Here is a 22,798-nt window from a genome sequence, read left to right as displayed (position 1 = left end):
ATACAAAGGGGATAAATAGAATAAATAGGATAATAAAAAATAAAAATACAAGTGAATTGCACATTTCAAGTATTGAGTCTATTGCACTTGACTATTTACAAAAGTATTGCACAAGGTATTGACAGTGAGGTGAAGAGGCACTACAGCTTAGTTGTTCCCCCCTCCTTTGTCCTCCTGTTTCCCCTCCCTCTCCCCTCCAGAGAGGAGTTAAACAGTCTGATGGCGTGTGGGACAAAGGAGTTTTTAAGTCTGTTAGTTCTTGTCTTGGGGAGAAGCAACCTGTCACTGAACAGACTCTTCTGATTGTTTATGGCCGTGTGCAGAGGATGCCCAGCATTGTCCATAATGTCCAGCAGTTTCTTTAATGTCCTTTTCTCTGCCACTGTCACCAGAGTGTCCAGCTTCATGCCGACCACAGAGCTAGCCTTCCTGATCAGTTTCTCCAGCCTGGATGAGTCCTTCTTTGCTGTGCTGCTCCCCCAGCACACCACAGCATAGAAAAGTACTCCAGCAACCACCGACTGGTAAAACATCCTCAGGAGCTTCCTGCAGATGTTAAAAGACCTCAGCCTCCTGAGGAAGTACAGTCGGCTTTGGGCTTTTTTATACAGGTGCTCTGTGTTGCATGACCAGTCCAGTTTATTGTCCACCCACAGCCCGAGGTACTTGTACTTGTTGACCACCTCCACCTCCTCCCCCTCTATCTGAACCGGCAGTGGACCTTCTCTGGACCTCCCGAAGTCCACAACCAGTTCCTTAGTCTTTGAGGTGTTGAGTTGCAGGTGGTTTGTGCATGTGGTTTGTCCTATGCATGTCTAGAGATGCATAGGACCTTGCAGAAGAATATAAATCCACTAAACAGAGACTTGCAAAGAACACAACTTTTGCATTGTAAAGTATGAAAAAAAGATATATATATATATATATATATATATATATATATATATGCTTTAAAATGTTGCCAGTGTGTCTGCTTTAAGTGTCTTTATTGTATTTATATATGTATGAATAACAACTATTATTATTATTATTACTGTTATAACCTAGCGTTTAAATCTGAATGATACACAGTTAGGATCCTGCTCTATAAATACTACCATTGCACAATATCAGATCGTATCATCTTACTCTGAACTCATCGTGGACTTTAGCGCCCCCTGGTGGCTGGTCGCATAAGTGCAACTGTAGATATACACCGACCTTTAACTCATCCTGATTATTACGACCTGTTGGGATGAATTTTTGGTGTTATTTTAAATAAGACGTGTTGGGGGAGAAACTGTGGGCACAAAGCTTCTTTTCCATCAGTCTAAAGAAAGTTTGCCCGGCTGCCATGTGATCCGTGTACCGAACACCGGTCAGAATGTCAGCCGTCACCGTAGCCTGGTTCTCGGTAAGCGACACCCACTTTTTTCGCTGCCGTCCAACTGAACCGCAGCACGTCGACTTTATCTCATCGGCGGTTTTCCCCTTTGCTTAAATTCAGCCCGAGTTGTCAGCGGAGTTTTATCCGGTGATCACGGAGTTTCTGTAGGGAGCAACATGCGCTCCTTAACGGGACTGGCTGCAGTTGTCGGGGCGGCAAGTGTCTACCTCTACCTGCTGTCCACGCATCTTCCCCCGGGACCCAAGCAGCTCCAGCCTGGCTCCCAGGGGGAGCACGAGGAGGTCCAGGAGTACAGGTAAGGAAACTTTACATACTTTACATGCAGAATTCAAGTTTGGGCAAAAATATTACTTTCAGTTATTAGAGCCACTTGGTGTTACTGATGGATATGCAGGTAAGTCAATTATCATAGCAGTATTACATTAACCTGTTCCTTATTATCAGTATTATTGGGTTTCTTTGACAAAGCTGGTACTTATGGTACTCCATTCTTTAAAATCTATCTGCCTATAATCTGAATTTGGACTGCAGGCATTTTTCACCAAAGCACGGTGCTAATACTCTTCATAAGCAGAAAATCTTGGTTGAGAGAAGGTTGTGGGTTGTGGCTTTAGTGCAGAGAAATCTTTTTCTTTTTTTACTTACACGCTTTTATCTGAGACATTTTTAGTCAGGAGGAAAGTGAAATAAAATAATTCCTGGATACATTTATTTTATGACACCCCTAAAGTCTGTCTTAAAATTCCTTGGGGATTCCCTGGCCTCCCCCCATCTTGGAAACCAAAGCAGTAGTGACATATAACCTTCCCATCGTTGAATTAGTTGGAACATGATGTGAACTCATCTAAAGATATGAAGGTCTAAAATTATATATGCCTTAAATAAAGGATATTTGTTTTTAAAGTATCACATCTACAATAAGTATCACATTAATAATTTATTATTATTATTATTGTTATTGTTGCACTAAAATATTATCTGCTTGATATTTACATCATGTCTCCTCAAGTACATACTGGACCCAAGCTATACTGGACCGATTAACTCACTTCTAAGTGTGTATGTGTGTGTATTAGTGTTTTGAAGTGATTTATTTTCTATATGCGTGTCTCTGCGTGTGTGTGTGTGTGTGTGTGTGTGTGTGTGTGTGAGAGAGAGAGAGTTATGAAACTGATATGTTGTAATGTGCCAGACGGTCAAGTGTGAGGTTGTCTAGAGATGATAGAATAACGCAGACCAATGCACTCTGAAGCCAAGAGTAGGATCCTTGAGTGTGTATGTGTCTGTGTTGGAGAGAGAAAGGGTGCACTCCCAGTAAAATGATATTACCCATATTTTGTTACTTATAAAGTAAAAGCATAGCGTGAGTGGATCTGGTGAGGTGACGTTTTCAATAAAAATTTCTATTTTTATTTACGGATGAGAAGTAGTGTTGTCTGATGAGAAGTAAAAAAGAGCCGCCAGGTGCTAAAAAATAAACCTTAGACTCAAACGTTAGAACAGGCTTTTCCCCGCAGCACGCCGTGTAATAAATACTCACAAAGAAAACGGTGGCCGTTACAACTTATGTCTAAAAATGTATAGTTTCATGCCTCTGTTAAAACACTCGACTCCAGCTACATGATGCGCAGCAGGAAACACTTCCCGCAAGTCGAGCTGCACAAGATTCACAGAATTTACAGAAAATGTTACATTTTTGTGATTTATATCGTTATCGGGACGATAGAATTCTTATATCGGGATATGAGATTTTGGTCATATCGCACAGCCTCTGCAATGTTATATCTACTCCACTACTCTACATACACAGAGAATGCTCCATAAAGACATTAGTGAGGATGTGCAGCTAAACAAACTATCACCCCATCAACATCAGTACATAATTTTTTCCCCATTTTGTTTAGCTCCAGTATACAGCAGTGGATTTTGAAAGTCCAGACGCACTTACTTTTTTGTGTTGTAAAGTATCATTTTAACTTCAGGGTCATCCACTGCAGGTACGATACATGGAAGATGGAGATGTGATCAGATGCTTGCACAGGAAGGTTATGCCATTCCTTACAAAATCTTAGTTGCTTTCTTCTGAGTCTGTAACTTTAATCTTAGAATTTCTGAGTTATTGTTTTTATTACAAATGACTTTAATCTGAACAAACTGAGCATCACAATGGGGTAGAAAGGTGGTTTAAGTGACTTTGACATGGTTGGCATGGTTGCTGGTGCCAGATGGGCTGATATAAGTATTTCAAAAACTGCCGATCCACTGGGGTTTTCCCACCTGACCACCCTCACAAGAGATAATATCCAGTGACAGCTCTCTAGATGAAAATGTCCTGTTGCGGTCAGGCGAGAATGAACAGACTGCATTGAGCTGATAGGTAAGCAAGTAACTACTCATTACAACCAAGGTATGCAGAATAGCATCTCTGAATGAACAAAACATCAAACTTTAAAGTACATGGGCTACAGCAGCAGAAGACCACACCGGGTGGCACTGCTCTCAGCTAAGAACAAGAAACGGAGGATAGACTTCACATAAGCTCACCAAAAGTGACTCGAAAAACACTGAAGAAAATGTTAACTGGTCTGATAAATCTCAATTTCTGCTGTGGTCCGAATTTGGAGTGATCAACATGAAAGCGTGGATCCATCCTTCCTTGTATCAGAGGTTCAGGCTGAATAATGAGAATAAGTGAGAACCTGTAACCAAATTTATCACTGAAAGAAACAAGAAATTAATTAATAGTTATATATCAGCCCCAGTCACATCTTCTAAGGCTGGAGATTACAGTCAGCCTAATACAGTCCAGCTTCATATTAATATCAAGCTAGTGGAAAGCTATATATGAATGTTGTGTGTGTGCGCAGATACAGAGTGTTTTGCATAAGGTTGTGTATTAGCAAAATTTAAAAGTGCCCATGATGACACTTGTAGCTGCTTGAATACAGTACATACACTCATGCAGTTTCATGTATCTGAACCCTCATGCATCATCAACTTGTGGACCAATGACAGAACAGAATATTCGTCCACTGACCAGTGGGAACAAGGAACACTGAATGCCAGAGCAGCTGGCAGAGGAAGCCGGCATCTTGAGTTTCAACTGGGGGGATTTTATTGTGTGTGCATGTGAGCTTTGAGAAGTGTCTTCCTACCCTCTGCGCAAGTCTACAGGCAGCAACACTATTTCTGTCCTTCAATCAGATATATCCTGTTACCCTCTGATTCGCTTTGGTGCACACATGCGCACAGATAGACACACTTCTCTTACACTTTGTGTGTGTGTGGTTTTTTTTATCAAATTTAAAAAATACTATATATACAACTCAAAAAAACAATTGCATCATAGTCATGCTGACATTTTTGCCTATGGGTGCTGTAGTTCAACCACTGAACCAATGCAGTAGAAGTAAATGGGGTTTAATTTCAGGCTCTCATATAAAATCCAGATTACTTATATACTGCCATGTACGTGCTGTCTGTCACTGTATTTTTCCATTTATTTTTAATTACCACAAAGCAGAAAATAAGATGATGAAGGTGATTTAAAACGTATCAGATCATTTATTGTTCACGGTACTCAGGTAGCGAAGTAGCATCACATGTGAGCAGACAATGGTAAAAATCAATACCAATTAATTTTTTTAATCATTTTGAAAAATAAAGGTAGACAAACAAAAAAAAAAAGCTCACAACTTGTTAGAATAGTACATACTCTGTTTTTGCCTTTTATACTGTATTTCCATGCACACAGCATTCTTGTGTTTGTTCCATCTAGGCTAAAGTTCCCATCTGACCTGGTCGAGCTACGGGAGCTCGCAGAGATGCTCAAGTTTTACAAAAGACAACACTACGCCTATGTTCTGTTGCTCTTCTGTAGCGCATACCTGTACAAACAGTCTTTTGCCATACCTGGCTCCTCCTTTCTGGTGAGACACACAGTAATGCAAACCAATGATCCGAACCAATCCTGTGTCTTGTTGATTTCCGATAAATATCTTATTCCTACATGCAAATTTCTTTTAAACAGAGACTGCTTTTCTTCCTCAGAACATGTTAGCTGGTGCAATATTCGGGCCCTGGGAGGGTCTGGCATTGGCCTGCATGCTCGCCACCACAGGCTCCACGTTCTGCTTCCTGCTATCTGCAGCATTTGGAAAGCAGTATGTGGTGTACCTCTTCCCTGAGAAGGTGGCCCTGCTGCAGAGGAAGGTAGGCATGTTTTAAATCCCCTTCTCTCCTATTCTCTCACTTTATACTACGCAGCAAATCATTTATTCAGTGAAGGACAAACCAATTACAGTTTCCTCTCTATGTCTTTTTTATCATTTGCTGTCTAGGTTTTAATTTTCTCACATTTCCTTTTATCTTCTTCTCTCCTCACCCATTCTCCTCCCTCCGTCAGGTGGAGGAAAACCGCAGCAGTTTGTTCTTTTTCCTCCTTTTCCTTCGTTTCTTCCCTATGACTCCTAACTGGTTCCTTAACATCACCTGTCCTGTTCTCAACATCCCTATGCATATTTTCTTTTTCTCCGTGTTCATAGGTGAGACCATAATTTCAAACATGAAACATGCAGACTAAAAAACCTACAAAACAAGTACTGATCAGTCAGCCACCACTGTCTCGCTTTCAGGTTTGATCCCCTACAACTTCATATGTGTTCGCACCGGAGCCATCCTCTCAGAGATCTCCTCACTGGATGACATATTCTCCTGGGGGACGCTGGCTCAGCTCCTCGCCATTGCCCTCGTGGCCCTCTTACCCGGAGCACTGATTAAACACTACAGCAAAGGTCGCCTCACAGTGGATGGCATGGATAGCAACGGAATCAGTGAGACTGATATCAAGCAGGAACGGAAGAGGCGATGACGGAGTGTGAGGTAAAAGAAGACCTAAATGTAACTTAATGTGAGAAGAAGTGAGGTGAGGAAAAACTGACCGCTGGTTGGCATGTGACCTTTTGGTGACTCCAGATTTCTGTAAGGTCACGCCAGAGAGTTATCATACCTACAGTACGATCTGTTCTGAACTTGGCTTCTGATCATGTTACACCGAGTTTTAATACTGAAGGTTCCCTAAAGGTTTGGGGTAAGTTTTCTGAGATGGGGCTGGAAATGTCTTGGGCTCCTTTGTTACAGCAATACAGAGGCAATTAAATGCCCTAAAACAATAAACGTATTGTTTAAATACATACGCTGTAATGATCTGCACCTATTGTCTTAATTAAACAGGACAGGACTGGCATTTTTATAAGGCTAAGCAGTCCAAAATCTAGAAATGTTCAGATTATTAATCAGATATTATGAAGAAAAGCTGCACATTAGAGCATGTGAGAAGGTAAAACAATCTATTTACAAAATATTTTACCTTAAAAATAGTTGCAGGTTTTTATTTTTTCAACAGTGCCTTGTTTCATGTCATTTTCTTTAACCCTGCGTAATGACCCTGAGAAACTTTTTGAACTTCCCCATCTACAGATCCCAATCTAAATCCTAAAACAAACAAAACATAATTGAAACGGACCGTGCAGTCTCAGTAGTTCTTATGGATATGGCTTTTATGATGATTATGAGTATGTTTGTCATACTGTGAGTTTCACTTCTGGGCAAACTGAAGGGTGTCTGATATACAACATTTTGGTGTTCTTTCAAAAATATAATCAAATTTAGTGCCTTAAAATGACTTTTTTTTTTTTTTTTTTACATTTTTTCCCTAAGTTTCCATTGGCTGCTATTCAGGGTTTGTCTCTCTGATCTGGATCTGTCATGGTGGAAAATACACACAAAATATGTAAGGTAGATTTAGACTGAAAGTCCTACGTAACTATTTTTCTAATAACTTTAACATATTACATGGACACTGGACTGGATCTCTTTACAGATATTAGTTTAACAATGATCTTTATTTTATTCATAAAGAAGAGAGCAGCTAGACTAACATTTCTCTTACATATGTTTATTTAGTAACTAATTTAGTAGTAATTGCTGTTAACGAAGCTTCATGGAGAAAGTATATTTGGACTTTAAACTGTTTTGTACCTGTATTTCCTGAAGCATTTACACATGTGTCTTAATGAAGCTGTTTTTCACTGACATGAGAGGTGTGAGGTTTCATGGTGGTTTCAACAAAGATAATTTAGAGCAACATGCTCTAAATGTTGCAGAAATGTGGAGCTTTTCTGGACTCATTTACAGTATTGAACTAGCTTGTTTTTTTGTTGTTGTTTTTTAAGAGAGACATTATAATCACTTGTAGAAAAACACTTAAATCACTCAATTCATTCAGTGAAGAGTTAAAATCAGCTTTCCAGCCTTTTATTGTGTCATTTTTAAATATTTAAACTACAGACATGAGAAAATCGTATAATGTGCTCCTATTAACACGTGTGGTGTTGCACTTTACATTTGACTGGAATTGTTCTTTATTTATTAAGTCAATGTTTGAGAGAAGAAAGTCTTTAGAAAGGAGTCTTAAAATCTAGCTTTTTATTTATATCATGAAAGAAAACACACAAAAACAAATGTTAGGTGCAACAGAGGGGCAACAAATAACCTTAACTGAGAAAATGACAAACCTTACTTACAGAAATCTGAATTGTCTGGTGTGTATTTTAGAGGCATTTCATGATCAACCTCATTTCAGGATAATTGTTTGAGTATATGTATATGTACTGTTTTTTGATATTCAACAATATACTACAGTTTAGGATTTAGAGTATCACATTTTATAATGTAGCCTCCCAGTGTGTGAACCTTTCCTGCTTTCCCTGATTTGTGAATGTGAAAAACACCCAAAGTGCCTAACTTATTTTTATCTGTAATTTTGTCAAAGCTACATGATATAAATAAATAAATTCAAGTTTGTTTGTTTTTTTATCAGCAGCGTGAAATTACACATTTATGGGGGGGCTGGGGAGTTGCTAAGTATGCTGCCTTTATTTTTAAAGGGCTTTTTGTGTGGGTGGAAGAGGATTTTTATTTTCCTCTTGTTTGATCAAAAATCTTTTCTTCCCCCCTCCATCATGTTTTAGCCATAGACAGCAGAAATGATGGATTTAGCTTACAAATCTGAAAAGTGAAGCCAATGTTTTTGACTTAAACCTTCTATTTAATGCCCATCATGGGGCAAAAAAGATTTTCAGTACTGTGGGAGCCTATGGGAAGTGGCCTAGTGATGAAATTACAGGCTCATCTACACGCTTCAAAATGGGACATCATGGTGGAGTTATCCATCATTTTATATTCTATGGTTGTATGTAATGTAATAAAAATCTAAAATGTTTTTTACTTTGTTTTACTTGTGAATTTCCAATTAGAATCAATAATCGAGTTTAGTGATGAAGTAAAAACGAATTTAGATGCAAACATTTTTTATTTATGTCTTCTGTTACAGTCACTGACCCCGACTAACTTAAAGCAACGCACTAAAAACATCCACTGTTACACTGAACCTGCTGACCGACATTAAAATGTCTTACTTTATCTCAGTGCTTTGCAACACGCGCATACACACTCAGACATTTTTGTTCATGCAAACACAAAGACACACACACACACCTTCATGTTAACTGAGGCAGGCACTCTTTAAAAAGAGGTGAATCACATTTTTATCAAACATCATAAACACAAGGACCTGATGTTGATTGCATGAACCAGTATGGTGTTTGTTGGCAGAGGATCAAAAGATGGAAATACATGCATGGGGACCAAATACATTAGTAGGTCAACAAAAAAAAAAAAATCACAGCAAACATTAGTTTGACATTAACATGATCTGTGTCCCTGACATTTTTTTTAAACATGCATATATTTCCATCCACCTTCTATAACTTGCCAACACACTGTAAACTTCATAGTAGCAATAGTGTAAAACAGCAACAACGTAACAGGCATTTACGAAAGTACAACCACACAGTTTTGTAACTCTGCCCACTTAAAAAGTAATAATAATCAGTCCCCCCCCTCAATGTTCAGCACAAAGTTACGCCGATGGTGACCGTAGACGGTTATATCTTTTTATTGGCCAGAGTCTATGGTGGACACGCAGTGGGACAGCGAAACAGCCGGTGTTCCAGATCAACTGGCGTTGGTTGAAAAGATGTGTGGTAGACGCTACCGACAGACCAGCAAATAAACACCAAATATTACATTTGTGACATTTTTGAGGTTTCCTTAAACACACTCCGTCAGTCTTGTTGCTGTTAAACAACAAAATGTTTAAAAATGTCGCTAGTTTACCTGGTGATATTCTCATGCATGAGACGATCACGAAACGGCAAACAATTAACACCACGCCGATGCTGTTCACAGGACAGCAAGAGTAAACGATCTGGAGAATCTTGTTATCGCTCCCCTCGTACGTGTTATTACTCCGATTTCAGAAGTCCCCTTCTTTCACTCTAGACTTTTGACCAATCACCGACTTCTGATTGGTCAAAAATATGCAATGAAGGACATTTCTGTTTTTCATTCTGCAGTCATGCAGATCCTTACATTTATACTTGGTAGCCGCACCCCTAATGGTCATTTACAGCATCCAATACAAATTTCCTAATTTACCATATATGGATACACATAGCTGATGTGTGTGTGTGTGACACAAATGCTCAGGCCCCTATAAAACAGGATGTGTGGAGGTATGCCGTACCCTCTCTGCACCTCGGGGAAAAGGGTAACAAACTTCTTCTCTCTTTCCTGTTTCTGTTCCATACATTCCTAGCATCTCCCAACTGTGGCTTCCTATTTCCTTTTATGACAGGCAGACCCCCACTGTTACATTACAGTTACAAATTACACACACACTCAGGCTTATAGCTAAACCAGCCTAAAACACGCACACACATTCACAAATCCTTTCTTATTCCTCTGATTTACAGCTGGACCCTGTCATCAATTCACCAGTGTGTGAATGTGTGTGTGAATGGGTGGATGACTGGATATGTAAAGCGCTTTGGGGTCCTTAGGGACTAGTAAAGCGCTATATAAATACAGGCCATTTACCATCTAAACAAACTTCATCACATTTTATTCTAATCGTTTTCTTGTGCTCACATCACCCGGCCTGCTGACGACATGCAGGGGCATCTGGATTTATAACACAAATTTCTAGTGTCGCCACTGAAAAGACTAGAAATGGGGGTAATACATTAGATGTTGGCTAGTCTACAGTGGGATTCAGCGCTCCTATTGGGCCAGAGTGTAGAGTGTCTACGTTCACAGTAGACTCCGGGCCAATGAAAAGACGTAACAGTCTACAGTGACCGCAGACTTTGCTACCGTAGACTCGACACATTTTGAACAGGATTTTTTTGTTTGTTTGTTTTTTTAAATGGACAGAGTAGTGGAACTTCCTTACAGATGTAAACAGTTTAGCAGTGGTTTGTAAAGAAAGATAAGCCATTTGAAACAAAAACAGGACTGTATCTGTGACAACGTGAGCCCTCTGGCTTTACCCATCTTTCATTCAAATGGACAGATTTGTCATTCCAATAACTACTGTACGTGCTTTTGTCTTCTGTTGTGTAGGTTGGGCTCAAAGGCAAAGAACATGACAGGAATTTTGGCTGAATTCTCAAATTAAGCCCGTATGAGGTGGTGCTCCACCATGGATGAGTGAATTCAAAATCAGTCCTGAACAAATATTTAAAACTAAACAGCAGCAACACAATTACAGTTGCAAAGAAAACAAGCTTCCTCTGCAGCATCACCAAGAGACAGCTATCCAGTGAGTTGCATAATTTTAAAAAAAAAAAAAGTGAAGAATGTATTTATTCAGTTAGTGCAAACAGCTCATTGCTGAGGAGAAGTCCATACTGCTGAGTCATGCAAGTAGTCAGCATAGACTGGAGCTTTTAAAAAAGACACAGCGTGCAAAATGATAACTGAACTAACAGGCAGATTCTGGACGCTTTAATATCCCCTGAAAGAAAATATGACATTGTTCTTTGACAGAAATGTCACAGGCTGTCACTGAGTAGTTTACTGACGGCTTTTCTGGTCTTCTCACCACGTGCATGCTTATCTTAAATATTATTTATTTAAGCATGGTCATTTAAGTTAATTTCTTTGAAAAATATATCCAGAAAGCAATCAAGGAAATAAAACTTTACCTGCTACAATTGGGACTGATTCTATACTGTTTACATCTCAGAGTGATCCCAGTGAGAAAACTGAGAGCAAAATAATCGATGAAAATAAAATGGAAGAATATAATAGCCATAATAAAATTCCAAAGGGCTCTTTCCACAACCAAAAGGAGTCAAGTGACAGTCGGAAGTGATCGTTTCGCCTTTTTAACTTTTTAACCCCAACCATCAATTTCCTTGTTTAAGTTCCTTCTAATACAGGGGTGGGGAATCCAGACCTCAGGGGACGATGTCCTGCAGCTTTTAGATCTCACCCTGGGTCAACATACCTGAATCAAATTATTAGTTCCTTACCAGGCCTCTGGAGAACTTCAAGACATGTTGAGGAGGTAATTTAGCCATTTGAGTCAGCTGTGTTGGATCAAGGACACATCTGAAACCTGCAGGACACCGGCCCTTGAGGTCTGGAGTTCCCCACCCCTGTTCTAAAGCAACTGCAAGTGCAACCTCTCTCCCGATTAGCTAATAAGTTGATATTCAACTGGGAACCACCCTGAATATACAAGGACAAATAACCCAATTCTGGTGGGCAAATGAGTGTCTCATATGATCCAGATTCAACCTTAAGTGGCCTTTGAAGAAGCTGCACCATAAGGCACTTCTGCTTTGGCACTCGGCTATGGTGGCCGTCGCTTGGTATGCCGAAAGCTTTGTTCATCACTTTCATCATCTTGTTCCCTCCTACTCTTCCTCCCGTCTTGGCTGCGTGAAGTGATAAAGAAAGTTGGGTTCATCCTTGAAGCTGTGCTGACCTGTCAACACTCCTCCCTGCTGAAGACGGGCACCATACAGCTGTGCCTCGGCTCGTCCAGCGCTGAGGCCTCGTTCCACCAGCCAATCTACTAAGTCACTGCCTCGGAACACATTTTCAAGATGGGACTGGGGATACTGATGAAACTGGGGAGGGCTTGAAGCATTACCATGCTGAGAATTGGTGGGTTCGTGGTCAAGGGAGGTTCCTGGTGCATCAGGGTTGGAAATATGCGCTTGCAATTCATTCTCGGGCTCTAGGTGGGGTTGACTCGGAAGCAAACACTGGCTGCTGGATTTATCTGGATTGTGGTTTCGGTTAAGAATCTGTGAGTGATCGTTTAGTTGACCCTGATCACTAGAATTTGTGTTTAGGTAAAGGGGTTCATGGGCTGAGGAATGTCTCAGAACTTCATTTTCATCCTCCAGTCCTCCTCCAAACCTGTTAGTATCAGAGGAAGGATTCACCTGTCGAAGTGTTCACACTCTCCCCTGAGCCACTATGATGATGATGGTGATGGTGAAGAAAAGAAGAGGGAATGGGCAGGCAAAAGAAAGGAAGGGTACATGAAAGGAATAAAAGAGAAAGCAAAGGAAGGATTATAAGGCATAGAGAAGGTATAGAGATAATATAAATTATTTTGTGTTAGAACGATAGCACCCAGGACTTGTAAAAAAAAAAGTTTTAGTTTTGTAGTAGGGTGTCTAAATTTGATCTTCAGTATTTTAAAACAGGCACGGCAGAGTATAAAATTAAAATGGTTAGACTTGATTTTAAGAAAAATAACATTCTTATGTAGAGGGAAACCCAGAAACTGATGCAACATGCAAAGAGGATTCAGAGACAAACTGGAAAATCAGAATTATTTGGACATGCTCAGAATTGAACAAGAAAACAATTTAAAAAAAGAGAGAGAGAGAATTCAAACTCAAAAACGGAGATCTCTAATAATTTTTTTTCCGTGTTTACTTCAAAAATATTTTGCTTAGAGGGAATAAATTCTATAAGCAGATGATGTGAGGGGTGATTTAAAAACAAATCATATACACAAACTGTACTATGTAACACACACAAATGTCCTTAAAGAAAACCCCACACAAATACATGTAAACAAGTACTCATACCTGCGTGTGTGTACTATGTCTTGTACACACTGGTCTTTGTGGTAGCGGACAAACTGAGTACAGGTGAGCCTGACCTCCTCTGGTACACCCGAGGGACTCAAATCATCAATGTCCCTGCCCTGCCACAGGCTAAGCAATCTAAAGAAAATGCAGACAAAAAAAAAAAACTTGTTCTAGTATTGTTTTATTTATTTGATCACAAATTAATTTAGAAACCACAATGAAGTCTCAGATCACCTCTTCTTAAAAGGCAAGATGATTAGGTGTCTGTCCAGACCAAAAATCCCAAAGGACAAAAAGCCCTGGGGGAAAAAAGAAAACAAAATGTAGTAGATACAACTGAACATAGTATTTTTTTTACTCGCAACACTTCATATATACAATAAGCTGATGTATGAGATACCTGTCCATAGTTAGCCACAGCACAGAAGAACTGTAGTTCAAGGTAGAGCCTTCCTGGATCTTTGTTGAACAACCACCACAGACAGCTGGACAGGTTCTTCATTTAGGCAGAAACATTCACCAATCAGGCACCAGGACATTGTTATGGCATGCATTACAACTTTCCATTTTTACAAACAGGTAATCCAACGTAGCATAAGGTTACTAATTATTAACAGCTTTTATATTAATCCAGATGTTTATATCATAAACAAGATAGATAAGTAGATAAAGACAACACTACAAAGGATTTATTATATTTAAAGGTCTCATTCATCTAACTGATAACACTGTTTGAAGGCAATTTTCATACACTTGTAATGTCCATATAAATGGTGATTTAAATGTGGATGACAACAGCATCAGTCCATTCACACATTTTCTCACACATAAACATAAAGAGTGTTTCATCCTTACTGCTAGCAGGCTGACAATGAGCAGCAGACAGAGCAGAACATGTCTCACAGTCTGTTTATCGTCTGTGGTTTGAAGCCCGGGTGGTGGAAGATTCAGCGGCTGCTCAGAGGAGGAAGTACTTTGCTGATGCCCATCACACAGTGCCCCAATGTGGCCTAGAGAGGAAGAGAATTCCAAGTAAAGATGACAAAGCCAATTTTATGGTTGTAAACCATCTTTATTGGATTATACAGACTACTGTTGGCTATACACTTGGTTTAGTTATAAAAATGCATAATAATCAACCACAGAAGACAAACATTTAAATTTGTGTCATTTACTTATTGTTAGAATTAAAATAACAGAATTCATAATAAAACTAATGAAACGTCACAATTTACTCTGAACGGTGAATGGTGAGGTGAAATGTATGTTTATTACCTGTGCTGTTCGTGTGGTCCCTCTGTGTACTGGCTATCATATCAGGTATAGGCTGGAGAGGAGAGAAACCGTGGAGGTCTGCACAGCAACAGAACAGAATGAATGAACATATTTACTGCACATCATCTGGTTACAGACTCAATGACAACAGATAACAGAGATTCAGACTCAGATTATGTTTAAGTTAGAATAAACTAAAGACAAAGTGAAAGAATGGAGTTACCCGAGTTGATACCACAGGCAGGTGAATTTGACATCTGTGTCTGCTCTTGCTGTTGGTGTGAATCCTCCAGGCCACCAGGGACCCTCACCTCATCATTGATACCCGTTACAGTAGCTCTGCTCAGGGCTTGGTAGCCGCTCTGCTCCCAGTCTCCCTGGCTGAGACCCATCAAAGATATTGCACCGAGAACCAGGCTGACCGCAAGAATTACTGCAGTGCTGATTATCTGGAGGAGAATTGATGAGATTATGAATTAAACTTCCCAAACAAACCTTGTTCTAGAATTCCTGAAGTGTGCTTTTTATAAATATTACTTTAATTTGGTAAAAGAATTTCAGTGCGTTTTCTCCACATACAGCATTAAACCTGAACTTAAAATAAAAAGTATTGAGCTGAAAAAAAAAGGAAAAAGACTGGACAAAAATAAACAAAGAGTTCAGAACGACTCTTTAGAAAGTGTAATGTAGAGTTACAGCAGGTATTGTTCCAACCTGGGCTCTGCCATAGAAGAAGGCAGAGTCTATCGTATCAGTCCTCTCTCCTGATATGAGAAGACCACCAACCATTAGGAAAGGAACCCTGTGCGTGGAGAAAGGTTGAATAATTTTGTTATTACTTAGACTTTAGATCATATTCTCTGATATGATCTTCTTTTCTTGTCTCCACAAAGAAAAAGAAAAGTCACATTTCAATCATTAAAAGTTTTAAAATGTTTCATTCTCTTATTCTATTGTCAATTAAAATATCCTTATTCATTTCTCTGTGGTGGCCTACCCCCAACCCAAAATCATGAAGACTCCTGGTCGGAGTCTCAGCAGATCATCTCTGTTAGTCAGAGCCAGACAGAGAGGGATTAAACCTGAAAAAGAGAACAAAACATTCAAATACAATCACCAACATCTACCAGCTAAACACAAATCATTTGACTTTTGGGGTATTTCATTCATAAAACAGGTGTAACCACTTACAGGTATTCACTTACCTGTCCAAATGTATGTACTGTAAAGAGACCCATAGAGCAAAGTGAAGGTGAGAATTTTGCCGAGCAGGTTGTCCTCTTGTTTCACCAAGAAATTCCACAGGATCATACTGACACACACTAGGAACTATAGAGAAAAGTACAGAGTTTAAGGTACAACATGTACCTATACAAGGTTCTCAATTAACATTTCATGAATGAATCAATTGAATTAAACACTGAAATCTCATTTTAAAAAATGTTTTCGAAATAAGACTGACCTGGGCCAGGAATAGATTTAGCGCAAATAGGTGAGGGAGTTTGTTAAATTTCCTGCTGAGCAGCATCACCGCTATGGTCCACACCTGAATGAAGATAATCATACTCGATCATTTGATATGTCTATATTTGGAAAATCAATCATGACACCAGCTATCATCCACAACTTCCTGTGCTTAAGCTCTAGGTGTTGTTAAAGCATTTCTGTGCTTCTTTATCATTTTAAAATTCTTCCCTGTCCCACTGATCCAACCAGAGCACTGGGGTGAATTCAAAGGCACTTACCAGAGCTATAAGGCTGACAATGCTGATGTTGAAGCTTACATTTTCAAGCTCTGTAACCAAGGGGGTTGGGTCCATTAAAGGGATTGTTAATAGCCAGGCGGACACATACATGATTGGTGCCGACAAGAATGTACTGATTACCATCCCTGACGTTACCTAAAAAAACCCAAACAAACAGGATTTGGGGGTGAGAGAATGTAAAAACCAAGTTTAAAATACCCGGCTAAGTGTCGACCATGTGGGTTTCCATGCCATCATTACCAGTAGCATGAAAGATGGAACATTTTAGTCACAAGGGAGTCCTCTTCTCTTTGTGTTTCAACAACAACAACAACAAAAAGTAATATTCCTTTCATACAGCTTTTTAAAGTATGATTGTTACATTAAGAGAACATACCACTTCTAACTCCATGTTATAGTGTCCAGCATAGATGGCCACACTGGGGGCTGTTGGGAAAACTCCATATAAGAAAGCAAAGTTGGACAAACTTGTGTGATTGGCACTCGTGCTGTTCACTCCAGTGTCCAGAATATCCACCATGTCTTTACAGACCAGCGGCATTATCAAGCTGAAAGGATGATATTGAGAGAGACAGACAAAAATATACTCATGGAGCTGTGTAATCTACCAAAAACCAAACTGACTATTAAAAACACTTCTGTACTTCATATTTTGTTCATTTTCTTTAAGAGTTCTTGGTGAAGCTTAAAGGCTTGTTGCCATTTTAGAAAGATGTATTTCTGTATTTTTGAAGACAGAGTGTATCTTGCATTACATATTATATACAAAATAATGGCAACTAACAGAAAAATATGTACCATGCAAAATATGGTCAAATACAAAAACCCACTAGCTCAGGCCACCTTAAACCAATTACGCTCACACTATTCCATTCAGGTGTCACTTACAGTTTGGCTGTGATGAGCAATATCAAGGCAACTCCAGTGTCTCTGGTTAATTTTCTAAGCTGACCAACCTGCCAAATAAGACGGCAGCTGATGATATCCTTCATGGTAAGTAAAACAGGTTATCCTTAGGAGAAGAAAAAAAGATAGACAAACACAAGAGTGCAACTCACCATAGTGAGGCCAAGGTAAAACAACGCTGCCCCTCCAAAAGAGTTTGCGAGACCATCTATAAACTCTGACAACACAGCAGGGATCTGCTGGCCCAGCGCAAAGTGAGAGATGATTCCCACTATCACCATGAACACTATTGGGTTCTTCAACACCTAGAGTGAAAAAAATAATAAAAATTAAAACTCGAAGACCTAAAATTGGTGCAAAAGGTCAAAGTGGGAAACAGCTACAAATGTACAAATTGGGTCCTTAAAGTTTGCAAATAAAGTAAACCTTAGGATATACAGGTGTATTAATGCACTTGTCAAAACACCTGCATGCTTAGTACCTGTAAGACAACAACTCCCAGGATGCCAAGACTACTGTGCTGTGGATGGCTGGCCTGTCTCCACCTCTGCACCTCACAAAGAGCAAAGCCGATGGGATTGAGGAGCATGAGGGATACAGGAGCAACCAGGTATATGTACTGGAGGTATTCTGGATATGTACTTCGATATAAAGCATCAACTAGAAAAGTGAAGACAGAGAGGCAATGAAATATATACACACTCTCTATGTCTTAATTAGATAAGATTAAGATAGACTTTATTGCCATTGGCACAAAGCAGTACAGCTGCTGGTGGATTTATCAGTCTTTCTCACAAAATTATCTTCTTAAAGATCAAGATCCATTTTGACAGCTTTTTGGCTTTACGTATGTTAAGAAGAGGAATTATTCTCCTGTCTATAGCAAGTTATATCGTTTGCCAGTCCCCTGTACCATGACTCCTCTTCTATAATGCAGCTGAGGATGGCTGTGCCATAACCATATCTACATACTTTATGGTGATCTTGTTATTCTGAGTAGAGGCACAGTCAAAGGTTTACAATCATAGGTGCTGAAGTGGCATCCTTGGGAGGCTCCTGTGTTGACTGAAAGCTTGGCAGAGCTGTTTTGTACCGTCACCAACGGTGATCTGTGAGCAAGGAAGTCTAGGATGGAGATGCCCTGAGACCCTATATGTGTGCTACCTGAAGTTTGATATCAACGTTGAAAGGTCATTATGGTTTTCCAGTAGGGTGTTGTCCTGGATCCCTGACCAGTGTGTATTCCGTTGTTTATGGGTAGTTAAAACTTTGATTCCCTGCCACATATCTCAGCAGCAGCACTTAAGTTATTGGGAATATGCTTCCTTGGCAGCCTTGATAGCACTTTGTAGCTCATATCGAACCTGTTTATACTCTGTGTTATTACCTGACATGAGAGGACTTTCTCCACTGCTAACCCTGAATGAAGAGCAAACAGTAATGTTTTGTTGCACTTACCTATAGGATATCCAAGGGCGAAGTCATTACTCTGAGTAGCAAAGATGGCATACAGACCAGCCTTGCTGTATCTGTTGTCTGGACTGGCCACCATCAGTGTCAGCACACATACCAGCACAAAGACTGTCACCTACACAGGACAGAAGTGTGATGATCAGGTTTTTGTTTTCTATAAATCTTCAGCATAATGCAAACTTACAAGTGGTTAGACACAAACCTTAGCAACCAAGACACTCCACAGAAATGCCCATATGACATTTCTGAAGTCCAACAGCACCATGTTTTTAAAAAGCAGCGCTGGAAGAGCAAACTTGGATACGAAGTTCCCCAAACCTTTAGCCTGGCTCTCTGTGATGATGTCACCCCTGGGTGGGGGATAAATACACATTTACACTAGGCACTTACTACATTTCCCAGCCAATATTTTGGAAAACTGGGCAAAAACATGGTCTAATTCTCAATCACCTACCTGCCTGCTATATAGCCACACAGTATGATGCCAAAGCACTCCAGGAGAGCTGGGAAGAGCTTGTCTATGGACATGTGAGGTCCTGCAGCAGGCCCTGTCAGAGTGCTATGGGAGATGTTCTTCCCATGGATTAGCACATAGCTGTTGGTTGTCTCCATTGTGATGTGGGACAGGGTGATCAGAGAGGTCAGGTGAGGAATATCAGCACACTGAGGGAGGACGCCGAGAGGAAACTATCAGACGTTGGAGCGATTCAAAAACAGGCAACATAGAAATATAACAGCGGGTAAACTAAGACTAAGAGCAAATTGCAACGTCACGTCTATAGAATTTAAAAAGGGCTTTAGACAAATATGTAAATGAAAGGTTAGCGACTGGTTGAGTCTCAGGGTTACCAGCATCTCTATTTACGCATCCGCGTCACTATAAGCGATGTTAGCACGGTGCCTTTTTTTAAATGCAATATCCGGAAATACTTAAAGTCTACCAACGCTGATACAAAATATGCTATTTTCCAAACAAGCACCGTTTCTACTGCCTACCGCAGGTTAGCGCTAGCATAATTAAATGCTAAAAACGAATACGAGGGCGCGGTAACTTTACATCTGACTGAGTGTGCTGTTTAAAATACTTTGTTTCACAGCGACACCTCCTACCTCTCTATTTTAGACGAACATCGTTGTGCAGAAAAGCTCGCTGTGCAATTCCGTGTTATTGTCATTTGGATACAATCTGACAGCTGCTGAGATGTGGCAACGCCCTGAAAAATGACTGACAGATGATTCAGCCAATGAGAGCCGAGGTATGTTGGCACACAACTGTGATTGGGTTTTCAAAAAAGTTTGGCGTGTCGCAGCGTGATGTGCGCTGGATTTATTGAATTTAGGGAAAGTGTGCAAAAATTGCAGGTATTTTTGTCGTTTATCAGCTATAAATGTTTGTTGCACGTTTTCTGTGGAAAAAAAGAAATAGTGCCTCAAATAATGATTGTTCCAGAGGTGATGATTTTATAAACATACCTTTACGGTTTAAGCAATTACTGAATAAATCCTTCACTTGATGACACTGAGCAAATGTGAGGAGGTATGACTGAGCCTGCGCAAGGAAAACTGTTGGATTTCAAGTCCATCAATAAGACTTGAACTGGTATGTAGTCACAGAAGTGATATACTTATTAAAGTAACGTGAAGAAGACTGTATGTAACTGAAATGATGGGAAACCATAAATCAGTTCAGAGGAAGGAGGGGTAAAAATAAGGGGAAGACGATGGGGAGATGAAAATCCATCCAGTTTACATCAGGGGTGTGGATTCAATATCACTAAGGGAAGTGACAGTCATGTTAAAGGGCATTCACAGTTTACTGACATAATTTCATCTAACTAAAAATGATTACATAATGAAATTTGAAAACTGAAAGAAAAAAAAATGATGATCTTATACTTGCAAAACAGTTCTTATATTATAGTTTTGTAATGTGGGCTTTTTAAACTCTAATTCAGCAGGGTGGGTTTCTTAACATTACATTGTGATTTGAGTGATACACCACATCAAGCAGGGATATATTATGCCAAAGGAGCAAAATGTCTGAGACGACTCCCAAGTTCTGCAGCTCAAGAAAAGATTGAGATCAAGCCTGCACTTGCAGTAACACAATGTGAAATAATAATCAGTCATACTGCTGGGTAATGAAAGTTGCACATACTATAATTCTGCCTAATTATGTTACAGAAGACACAAACAAAACAAAACAACAATAAAACAGACAATGCCTTCTTTGATCTCACTCAGAAGAATGTATTTGCTGATTTTATTGCACAGATATGTAAAAGATGCATATTTTTATTTGGCAATACAAAAGAAAAGTCACTTCATCTGGATCCTGCCACTAAAATGCATCGTTCCCATTTTATCACATGATCATTGTACAGTCATATCAAATTACTTACAATGCATAACAGACTAAAAGCGCTCCATTTTCACCCCCAAGCAAAGAACATAAAGCATTGTTTTAAAGTAAATAAGTTTGTGTATGATTGTCTTTAAGAGTTCCTTTTTGACATGTAGGTTTCAAAATCCATACATGTATCATATATATGGATTATACGCGATCCATACATGTACTATATATGTACGATCCATCATGTATACATGATCCCTACATGATGGATCATGTATACGGGACAGTTTTAAAGCAATGCTTTGTGAAGCAAACACATAATACTGCACAGTTCTTAAACATAACTTAAAATAATACCATCATTCAATATTGGTTGTTGAAATCATACTGATACAAACACATGACCTTCATATTAAGTCAAGGAAGCTTTGACAAAAAAAAAAAAAAAAAAAAAAAAATGCAAAACAAAAATCAGTTCAATTATGTTGCCATATTCCCATACAAAATTTATTTTAACACCTCAATCATAAACATTAGAAGCAAGCTCATGTCACACATAACTGTAAAAGACAAACAAACAAAAAAAACGTACCATTCAGTGGCTCCAACAGAAACACACAGATGCACATTGTTAAGGCACATGTGGTTTTGGCAAATTAGACATTCATGTTCCCCCTGATGAGTTTTCTGCAGTGGAGCCTGGAAGTTAAGGCCTTTTACACTTTGGTTCCATGTCTAGGTCTATGTAAGTATGACACGCTGATATAGTACTGATGTTCTAACTGTTTTATTGATAATGTGGGAATGATGCTTTTTGTAGTTGCGCAAATGGTCCCTGTATGTACGTATGCAATTTTCAGTCATACCACATTCTTTAAAGAAAATTATTTTGTGGACCTTTAAGTTGTGGACTCCCTAAGGTTCCTGAACCCCACTTTGAGAACCTCTGTTCTAAATGATCTGGTAGTCAATGCTTCTGTTTCAACACTGACATCACCAGAGTTGTTCCAACTTAACAAATAGATGAGGCATAAGCATCATAAGGCACAAAAGGCATCCCTAGCTAATTCCTTTAAGTAACCTTAAGTACAATCATGAATAGAAAAGGCACTAGGGAAACACTGGTTCATAAAATAACAGCTTGCAGCTTTTCAACACTTGTATAAGATGACTGATTGCATAAGAAGCCTTGCACTACACAACAATCCTGGAACTAAAATATAGTCATAAGATTTCTAATCCGTTTTAATCCATAAATAGTCCCAGAAAGTCACATGTGCTACATGCCACATTTGTCAAGTATGCTTTTCTATTCCTTTTCAAAAGTGTAACTGGTTGGTCGATAAGAATGGAATAACTAGCAAGCAGTTTATGCAATCCAAACATTGGAAGCAAAGACTAAATAAGTTATTGGAATAAAGTCGATGTGCATAAAGGGTCATGAAACCACTGTTGCTCATGAGGCAGCTGTGACTCAGGACACCCAAATAAAACAGCATGGTTGTAAACCTAGACAAAGTGTACCAAAATATAAACATGCTTTGGTCATTTAATGTGTCATTCTGCTGTTACAGAGGCACATGATGTAAACTCCACATTGTGAGTTTGTCCTTTT

General features: G+C 39.3%; 2 protein-coding genes across 3 annotated transcripts; one reads left to right on the top strand and one right to left on the bottom strand.

The window, feature by feature from the left end:
- The first annotated feature begins 1,028 nt into the window (after window positions 1–1,028).
- LOC102288526 (transmembrane protein 41A-B) lies at window positions 1,029–9,163 on the top strand. The gene is made up of 6 exons (XM_005922459.2): window positions 1,029–1,393; window positions 1,487–1,682; window positions 5,166–5,316; window positions 5,438–5,599; window positions 5,793–5,931; window positions 6,022–9,163. Exons 2-6 carry the CDS (start codon window positions 1,543–1,545, stop codon window positions 6,255–6,257), a joined length of 828 nt encoding a protein of 275 aa, XP_005922521.1. The 5' UTR covers window positions 1,029–1,393; window positions 1,487–1,542; the 3' UTR covers window positions 6,258–9,163.
- Window positions 9,164–10,702: 1,539 nt separating this feature from the next.
- Window positions 10,703–22,737, bottom strand: gpr155b (G protein-coupled receptor 155b). Of its 2 annotated transcripts, none has more exons than XM_014333621.2 (20): window positions 19,941–22,737; window positions 19,285–19,493; window positions 19,033–19,180; window positions 18,816–18,945; window positions 17,839–18,017; window positions 17,510–17,662; window positions 17,340–17,407; window positions 16,828–16,999; window positions 16,431–16,586; window positions 16,148–16,231; window positions 15,891–16,014; window positions 15,683–15,767; window positions 15,400–15,487; window positions 14,909–15,134; window positions 14,686–14,763; window positions 14,266–14,420; window positions 13,811–13,906; window positions 13,645–13,709; window positions 13,408–13,545; window positions 10,703–12,724 (listed from the first exon to the last, which is right to left on the bottom strand). In XM_014333621.2, the coding sequence occupies exons 2-20, from the start codon at window positions 19,440–19,442 to the stop codon at window positions 12,214–12,216; spliced, it is 2,814 nt and encodes a 937-aa protein (XP_014189107.1). In that variant the 5' UTR covers window positions 19,443–19,493; window positions 19,941–22,737; the 3' UTR covers window positions 10,703–12,213. The 2 variants fall into 2 exon arrangements, with proteins under 2 accessions (XP_014189107.1, XP_005922520.1); XM_005922458.3 differs by having other exon boundaries at window positions 12,598–12,782.
- Window positions 22,738–22,798: the final 61 nt, after the last annotated feature.

This window comes from Haplochromis burtoni, unplaced genomic scaffold, assembly GCF_018398535.1.
Source record: "Haplochromis burtoni strain Fernald_Lab_line unplaced genomic scaffold, NCSU_Asbu1 Contig_57, whole genome shotgun sequence".
Taxonomy (NCBI): Eukaryota; Metazoa; Chordata; class Actinopteri; order Cichliformes; family Cichlidae; genus Haplochromis; species Haplochromis burtoni.
The sequence above is the reverse complement of the archived record's forward strand: the minus strand, read 5'-3'. Positions and strand labels throughout refer to the sequence as shown.